At 42.6% G+C, this 9,407-nt stretch overlaps 1 protein-coding gene across 1 annotated transcript in view; it reads left to right on the top strand.

Annotated features, from left to right (window-relative positions):
• FBXW4 (F-box and WD repeat domain containing 4) overlaps positions 1–9,404 on the top strand; it is a 76,759-nt gene extending 67,355 nt beyond the window's left edge. Inside the window, exons 7-9 of the mRNA XM_081007091.1 lie at positions 6,684–6,824; positions 7,523–7,664; positions 8,647–9,404. Coding sequence (XP_080863217.1) covers positions 6,684–6,824; positions 7,523–7,664; positions 8,647–8,763 — 400 coding nt within the window. The 3' untranslated portion in view covers positions 8,764–9,404. The remainder of the gene's footprint in view (positions 1–6,683; positions 6,825–7,522; positions 7,665–8,646) is intronic.
• The last annotated feature ends 3 nt before the right edge of the window (positions 9,405–9,407 follow it).

Consider the following 9,407-nt stretch of genomic DNA (forward strand, 5'->3'; position numbering starts at 1 on the left):
CTAAATACTCAAGTGCTGCTTGCTCCTCGATGGTAAAAGCCAGCAGCAGAGGCTTTTCTCAGATCTTAGCACTGTGAGATCACAGGTGAGCAGCCCCACCCACCTGCCAGAAATGCAAAATGACCCATGGAAAGCGTCTCAACTGTGGATCTGGGCCTCGGGCTGAAAAAGGTTCCCCACTTTATTTTAATACATGTGCATGCAGTGAAATAGAGGTCTGCTTGGTGATGCAGCTGTTAGACCTGAAAAGGTTAGCCACTTCTGTTTTGTCTAAACTTCTGGAAAAGAAAGAGATGAATACGTTAACTTATCAGCATCAAAATTAGCTTCTGATACATCTAATTTGTAAATTTAAATTCATGTCAGTTCTAGTGCACTGCAGCTGTTGAAATAGGTTCTTGCCTCTGAGAATTCATTCCTAAATTTGCTGGACCTGAAAGTGCTACAATACTTCTTATGGCCTCTGTTCTCAACCCAACTTGAATAATGGAAGACCGGGTTTGGGTAAAAAACAACAGCAACCCAGTGGAGAATTTCCAGGTCATCTCATTTTGTTCTGCCTTTTTAATCTTGGTTGTGCTGCTGATTTCCTAGTGCTAGTAGTGTGGTTAGAATACTATTTCAGGAAGGGTATTGTGACAAAACAGGAGAGCTGCTGGCAAACTAAATTCTATTCCCCCCTGCCAGATGACCTTGTGTATTCAGCAGTCAAATTGTTGAGCAGGCAGCCTTCACCCTAGTAAGATGATGCTTGTGCCACTTGGAAGGGGCTTGGGTAGTAGCAAGAGATACAAGAGCCTCTTGCCAACTGAAGAAGGGCATTGTTTAGAGTCGAAATGTCTCTTTGTAGTGTTGCAAACAGAAAAGCTTTTCCGGGATGAGGGTACAGTGAGTTGAACGTCAAGATTCTTGGCTTCCTTAAACCTAGCCAGAAGCCATTCAACCTTTCTATGATGTGTGGAGTTGAAAGGTGATCTTTATGGGAAATGGGTGGCAGCAGAATGATTGAATTGCTCGAGCCAGGACAGACATTACTGCAGAAATAACCACTCACACAAATGGTCTACTACTTGAACAAGTAGTGGAATGAGTAATCTACCCACACATGTAGTTATTTCTGTGGTTAAACCAGCTACAGTGGAACATATAGTTGGGGTTTGCTCTTGCCCCAGAATACCTTGACACTATGGAAGACACATAGGTAGCCTCCAAAATAAGATTCTAAAGCTGTCTCGTCATTTATCTGGAGGAAATGGCAAACTGCTTCTCTGTTTCATCTGCCTCTAACCCCACAGTCTCTGATACAAGAAAGGTCTTTCCAGTTCTTATACAAAAAGAGTGAACAGAATTAAACAATTATTTTGATCACTGACTGCTTTTATAATTGTTGATTGCCCCTTTCCATTCAGATTTCATTTTGTGATGAAACTGGCTGAAACTGAATTCTGAACTCCCCCTGCACTCTGGGTAGAACACCCCTTGCATTTTCTCTGCCTTGTGGCTACATTTTAATGTGTGTTTGTTTGTTTTTTGATTGCTTTTATCTGAATCAGTTTGTGTATAGGCCTACTAAACTTTTCAGACTACTCCATGCATCTGATGAAGTTTATGAAAGGTGACGACACAATATAGTTCTTACAGGGGAGAGACTCTAGTGTTTGTTGCTACAGAGTGATAGGGGCACCCCTTTGGAAATCATTTTGTTCATAAATGAGAGGGCTCAGGGTCAAGTCTAAGCAGAAGAGGTTGAACAGTCCCCATCTGCCAGCACATTTTGATGTTATCCTTCCCCAGCCTGGAAGGTAGGTGAGGTGCTGATGGAGAAGTCGTGTCTCAGACACAAAAGAGAATGAGTGGGTGAGTAAGTAAATGTAGCAGTTGTAAGTGCTACAGATCTCATGTCAGGATAAAGGGTGGAGAGCTCCTGTGGATGCATCTGCGGACTTGAGAGCTCATTTGCACTAGCAGATCCTCCTTACAAATGGGAATGTAGTTTATACCACCTTTAGAAGTGCTTTCAGACTGAAATGCCTCCATATCCACACACCCCCACCCAAAAGTGCCTTGCAACATGTCCTTAGCTCCCTGGGTCTCTTCTCAGTGTTACAGTTTCACACAAAAAGAGCTGTTGGAAGGCTCTGTTAGTATAGTACCACATGGGGCAGCATTTTTCATAGAAACCTTGGGTTCAGCAAGCATCCCCATGGGATTCTGCAAAATGTTACAGCCTCCCATCTTAGGCGTTTTGCTTTGCCCTCTCATGCTGGCCAGACATCTGCGTTTCAATAGTGGGAAGTGTCCACAAATAACACATGGCCTGAGTCTGTCTCATGACATACTGTATATTGCAAAATTCACCAAATTCAAGTCTTGACACTGAAAGCTTAATGAAGTCTTGGAAATATGTTTGTGAACATTCTTGTCCCATGATGTTGAATAATTCCAAGTAATGATTAGTTATTGCAAATTTTTGCCTTTGAATTTTGTAAGTTTAAAAATGTTTTTATTTCACTTTCCAGGAGGGGGAGCTTGTTACAGGGCTTGCTCAACAAAAAGATTTGAAAACCACTGGCTTAGGGTGTGTTATGCCTGTACGTCTCTTCCATCCAAATGAAGTGCTACTCATGCTGTATCAAGGGAGAAAAACCACAAGTGCTTTCATTAGAAAGGACAGAAGCTCTGTTAAATATTTAGCATCCCATGAGAATTTCTGGAAGTTTGCTTTTAAAAAAAGTTTTTGTGAGGTGATTAGGGTGGCTTCATTTTAATGTTACACAATATTATTTTACTTTATAACCATGAATAACTTAAGTGCCATGGTCTCAATTCCTGATAAATGTTCTCTGCCCAAGTAATCTCTAGATTTTCTAATGTGCATAGAAGCACCTCTATAGATGATGTGCTTCCAATTCTGTTCTGCTTATTGGCATTTGTCAAGAGCTTTATTCTTCTTTTTTTACAACTTGGAAAGTTTTTCACTAATGTGAGTGTAGGAGAGGAAAGCTTATTTGCAGTTCAGCCATGATCTAAGGAGCATTTTTCAGACAACTCTGTCAGTCACACAACTGCAGTATAATCGCAGTCATATGTGGTCAAATAGCTCAGTTATCAGCATGGTGCTGGTAACCACGTTTGCAGGTTCGATCCCCATATGGGACAACTGTATATTCCTGCATTGCAGGAGGTTGGACTAGATGATCCTCAGGGTCCCTTCCAATTCTATGCTTCTATGAATTCTATGACTTTTGGATCAGTTTGGACAGGCAAACCTCAACTTATCAGGATGTTCTTGCCCAGGAGTTAAAGGATCATCCTTTCAGGTGTTCCTCCTTTTGAGAGACAGGAAATCCTCTTCATATCTTGAGTTTCTGCATTTCAAGAGCCAGGCTGAGGAATATGGCAAAGCCAGAGAAGCAAAGCCAGGTCTCTGGAGAGCTCCCAGTATGTGGTGATATAGTTGCCTCTGTATGCTTCCATATACATCTGGCCAGCATCCCTAAGTAGGGTGCCTAAGTATAGCTCCCACTAACCTCATTTCCCCCAGCTCCTCCTCCGAATTGCAAAGCGGGGCAGTTTTCTTTGTTTTTGTTTTGGCTAGAAGTCTCTCTTTCTTTAGATGATGGGTCCCCTGCCTCTTACTCCTGCCCTGATCCTGCAAACGTCTTCCCCTCATCTACCTCTAGCTGCATATTGTATAGAGCAGATGGGCTACACTCCTTCCCTCCAAGGGTTAATGTTTTAAGAACTTGTCCAGCAATTCCCTGCCTTGAGAAACACAAAGTGCAATAACACAGCACCCCTGGATTCAGGTTTTGTGGGTGGGTCGGGGGGGGGGGGAGGGATGAGGATTAATTCCTGCACTTGATGTTAAAGCTTGCCCAAGAGGTTTGCCTTGGGGGGAGCATCGCTAGGGCCGACTGGTTGTGTTAAATGGTTGCTAAGGCCTTGGCATTACGGCCCGATGGAGTGTTCCACAGTCACGGTCACGGAGGGAATTACACAGCCACAAAGAAATTGTTATTCTCCGTAATCTGCTTTTTGGAGAGTGACTGGGGGAGATGGGCCGGCCCCAGCAGGCCGCCGGTGCTGTGATCATGGAAGCGTGTTGGCTCTGGCGAGCAGGGCAGGGCTCACCTTCTGATCTGGGGGACACCAGTGCTGCTGGTGCTAATCTGCTTTCTCAGCAATTTTGCTCCTCTGACACAACGGTGTTTACTTGTTTGAACATCTCCCGGGACTCTATTTCGCCTATTGTGTGGTCTTTATCCCCCCCACCCCCGATGGGGCTTTAGCCCAGATTACAGATGGAATTAAGGCCTCTGGCTCGGGTGCCCCAGAAAGACTGATATGGGATCAAGGAGCAGAAAGTAACAAAATAACTGGGAGGAGGGGGAGGCACTAGTTGCTTCAGGGAGTGGGGCTGCATTGTCCCACGGAGCGAGAGCCAGTGCGGCAGCCTGAAAAGCAGGCGCTCGGTGCTTTGTGACCAGTTCTGATTAGACCGTTAGGGAGGAGGAGAAGGGCTGGGAACATGTGGGTCTTTAGTGGCTGAATGGGCTTCATTGGACACTGTTGTCTGAGTGGTAGTGAGAACTGTGGCAGCCCAGCTTTCTCTTGCAAGGGAGGTGGATTAGGAGCATGTATTAATTAATCAGAGAGCCCTGTGCTAGACAGACCTTGTAGCTGTAATGAAGGAAGGGAACTACTCAGCTGTCTTATTCAGCCTCTTATTCCTTGCAATCCTTTTGCCTTTCGTGCCCATTTGGTCCTTAACTGTCTCCTGATATAAAGTTGCATTCTCATTCCTTTATGAAAATGCCTCCTGAATAAGGTGGGGCATTGCAGAAGCAGCTCCTCTCCTTCCAGCCATGGGGAAGTGGCTGCAGAAAGTTCTGCAACCCGAGCCATGTCTGTGAGACTGGGTCCCTGTGAAAGCAGCCTCAGATGGCTTTTCATCTAAAGTGAGCCTGCTCAATAGACTGATTCAGATGATGGGAATGAACACAGCCTGCCTTTCAGTGTTGGTTGTGTGATGTGGGGACACTTAAAAACAACAACGATATGGTCCATCCCCAGTCCTCCCCAATTTTAGCCGTATCATGCTTCCCCACCTCCCCCCGAAGGCTGCCATGAGAGATAAGCTGACATGAAAGATAGGGGACTGCTGTATCCTGTGTAATTTGAGCACTAGAAAAAGTCTAGATAGTTCCCTTGGGCATTGTTGTCTTGCAATGCTAAGAGTTCACGACAGAGCAGGTTGAAATGCTTTCATGATAATGATGGAAGTGCAGTGAATGCTGTCATCTCTAACACTAACATTACATGCAAGAGGCTGGCTGGAAGAAGGGAACCAATCTAGGTGAACTGAAAGAAAGGGTTTACTGAAAACATAAAGCATATCTGGAGTACAAATGCAGTACAACCCATCTAGGTGTGAACAAAATAAAAAAGGAAATGAGTCTTGGAAAATTGGAGTTGCTTTTCAGTACTGCAGAGATGCTGCCTAAAAATGCAGTGAGCCAGAAAATGTTTCCCATGAGAAGAATCCTTCACTCATTCAGAGCTGGACAGATCAGAAACCAAGGGCAGCTTTACTCATCACATGGCAGCAAATATCGTTTTTGCCATGTATGTGCAACAAAGGGAGTCAAGGCTTCCTAGCGATTTTCAGGGTACACATGCTTCCAAACACTGGACTTTTTTTTTTGCCATGTTCGTGCTTTACATTCTCAGGTATACAAGTAACCATTTTACATGAATGCTGGGGGGTGGGGGGAGTAGTAACAGGCAAAAGCTTCCTAAACAATTGAGCTGTAGAATGCAGCTCACTGCTATGGTCCACAGTCTTCATGAAAACCTGCTTTCCGTTCTGAACTCTTGCGTTTACAATTGATCAGTGATCTTCCAGCCATAATGTGGGATTGCACTGATTGAGTGTCTCCTTCCTTGCTGTGCTGGTATTTGTAGACAAGAGAGGATTGCTTAGGGCTATTAGCACAAAGACAAAATACATAGAACCCTTGGAGAAGCACAATTGTTTCCAGCACATGCTGTTTTCCACTATATCAAGTAAGTGTTCCTTCAGTCTACCAGGGAGGTCTTTTGCGTGAGTCTTTGTTTGTCAAGGATAGTAGTGCTCTCAACAAAGATTTATTTTCTGACACAGTTGTATGTCTTGCTGTTCACAAAGTGGTTGCCCTCTCTTGCCAAGGAAGCCCCAAATTGTTATGGCTAGATGTAGAAGCAGAGTGCTAAGAAAATAATATAAGTACACCAGAGGGAGAACTATACTACAGCCAAGCATATATACCCCTTCATATTTACAGAGATCTTCTAATGACCACTAATGTGGTGTCTATGGATTCCACAACTAGTATATTATCTAAATTAATCTCCATCTTTGCTAATATAAGGGCTGCTTACCAATGCTCTTTGCTTTACAGAAAAACATACTAGTTCGGCTTTTATACTTTCAGAGGGAAAATGGCTATTATTTATTTGTCCTGGTATGCAACCTGTGCTCTTTTTCTTTAAAAAAAACTGGATACAAACTAACCTGCATTTGAATGATCTTTCAACACTTTCGTTTCATTAATCTTCCCTGACAGAAGAACTGCTTCAAAACAGAAGCCTAACATATGTAATAAAAAGATGTTCAGTACCATAATCGGTTCTCTTTTCAGTGGGCAACTAGTCACCTGCCTTGGGACAGACTTCCATCGAGGAGCTGGAGTCCTGGATGTTTTCTATGAAACACCTTCCACCTTGCTGTCTTGTGGGTATGATACCTATATCCGATACTGGGATTTACGGACGAGCACAAGGTCAGTCTTGCAGCCTATTTATCAAAGCTGGTTGGGAATACCAGCTTTGGTTGCTAATTTCCTAGGTGTCTTGCTCTGACATTCCAGGCTATCCATAAGGATTGGTGATCCAGTATGTGGAAAAGAATGCTTTAAAGGTCTTTTGTGATGTTTTTCTCCCAAAAAGGGAATGTGTCAAGCAATGGGAAGAGCCTCACGAGTCGGTGGAAGAAGACTGGAAAAAGTTTAAAGACTATTTACAGAAATACTGTAAAATTAATTAATGTTAGGAAAATGTTGGAATGAAGTTATATGGCTTTAGTAGAAATGTTATAAGGAATTAAGTATAAATAGATTAATAGAGTATTAAAGGGAAAAATAAGGTTAGAATGTGTTAAGATAATTAAAGGTTAGAAAGCAGAGGAAGATGGAAAGGAATTGCTGAAACAATTAACAGAAGTGGAATACAAAAAGGGAGGTGCGAGGAGGTCATTGAAATAAGTGAATGAAAGATAAGATATTGAAACTGTTTGATGTGTTTTAAACTGTTTTTGTTTTGTTTTGTTAGTTTAATGTGTTAGTGTTATGTATTGTTTTTGTATTGTATTGTATTGTTTATTTTTTGTGTGTGTGTAGTGTTTAAATTGTTGGAAAAGTAATAAATATTATTTAAAAAAAATAAAAATAAAGGTCTTTTGTGACGTTTTTCTCCCCAAAAGGGAATGTGTCAAGCAATGGGAAGAGCCTCACGACAGTGCCCTGTACTGCATTAGGAGCAATGGGAATCACATGATTGCAAGTGGATCTTCTTATTATGGCGTGGTCCGTCTCTGGGATAAGCGACAAACCAGGTGCTTACAGGTAAGGAATCACCATTATCTTTTCAAAAGTTGGTAAAAGGGGAACTATATCAAGTTTCCCGTACAAGGACTAAGGGTGTGGAGATGTGTGTCACTTCTGCTCATTCCTGATTGCTTTACGTAAACAGTAATAGATGGAAGTTCAAATACCTACTCAGCCATGAAGCTTAGTAGCTTACTTGTTCAGTGCTGGTTGGTTGGCATCCGTCTGTCTCGAGACACAGTGGAGTGTGCCTTTGGGGGTGAAGTCCAACCACTGCATTAGCAGCACCAAAGTGACTTCCCTGGGGCATAAGCCTGCTACACACTAATTTTTGGCTGGGGGACGGGAATTGTGTTTGTCACCTTGAGCTCCAGAAGGGTGGGGTACAAATGTTCTTACAGGACCAAAACAAGCCTGCCAGCTGCTCCCTATTGTCATGGTACTAGGACAAGGAATTGTGTTTATGACTTCATGAGACCAGGTACAGGTTTTAAATGCTGACATGCTGTTTTGTGCTGGTTTTTAGGCAGGAAACTGAACTGATTCATTTTTAATGTTTTAATAATTTTAAAGTTTTCATTGTTTGAACTCTGTGTGAACTGCCCAGGGGACTTTGTTGATTGGGCAATCAAGAAGTGTTCTAAATAAATGAATGCAAATTAACTGGGAGAGCAAGGAATTGCCTATGGGGATCTGATACAACAGCTTTGGGTTCAGTCAAACTCCAAAGATGTCAGTAGGGATATATCTGTGTAGTGGCGATTTCTCAAGCTATTGCTGCCACTTTGAGCTGGTCTCGTTCAGAAAGACAACTGGCAGTGCCCTCACTGTTGCCTCACCTCAGTTCTGTTATCTTCTTGCTATGATGCAGATGCAGATTTACAGGGTGCAATGGAATTTTGTGGGTGCTGGATGATTGCCATCTTATCACTGGCTCTTATTCCTGAATAACAGAAATCACTTATCTAGGAGAATCTTTTATCTTTTATCTTCTTTACAGAGCTTCTACTTGTCATCACCCACCAGCAGTCCTGTGTATTGCCTGCGCTTCAGCACCACTCATCTCTATGCCACCCTGGCATCTGCCCTGTATGCCCTTGATTTTACTACCTCCTGATGGAGATTGGCTTGGACTGCAGATATAATACCCAGCTCAGGGAGCACAAAAAGGAAATGATTACCTTGACAGAACAAGCAGCCTGAAACTCACACTAAGTGCTATGGGGGAACCCAAGGAAGGAATGCTCACCTGCCTTCTGGTTCCATTAAAGGCTAATGTCTCCTTGCCTCATTTTATTTTGCACATTTTGGGGTTCTGTGTTGCATTTTAATTTATTTGAAGGCATTATTCAGCTTGGCAACTTGTGCATTCTCTTTTGCTATCAGCATAGATTCTGTTTGGGCCTCTGAATGCTGCAAGCCAACCATTCTTCATGTTTTGGATTTAGTTTAGGAGGATGGGACTAGCTGCTTACTTCACTGACTCTCATCACTGCCACATAAATGGACACTGGGCTATAAGACCAAAGCCTTAGATTACTCTGTGCAAATTGTACCAATTTTTAACTGGCTGCATACAAGGAGTGCTGCACTAGAAGAGTGTTGTCAGGTCAATGTGCTAAATAAATTTTACAATGGGAAGAAAGAATGTGAGTTCAAAACCAGTGACTGACTAATAGCTGTATAATTTGAATAGATTCCTAGGATCAAATGCATTGATTTGCTTACCTAAAAATAAAGTTATTTCTACAGCTGTAACTT

The sequence above is a fragment of the Podarcis pityusensis genome, assembly GCF_964106645.2.
Source record: "Podarcis pityusensis genome assembly, chromosome: 5".
NCBI classification, from domain to species: domain Eukaryota; kingdom Metazoa; phylum Chordata; class Lepidosauria; order Squamata; family Lacertidae; genus Podarcis; species Podarcis pityusensis.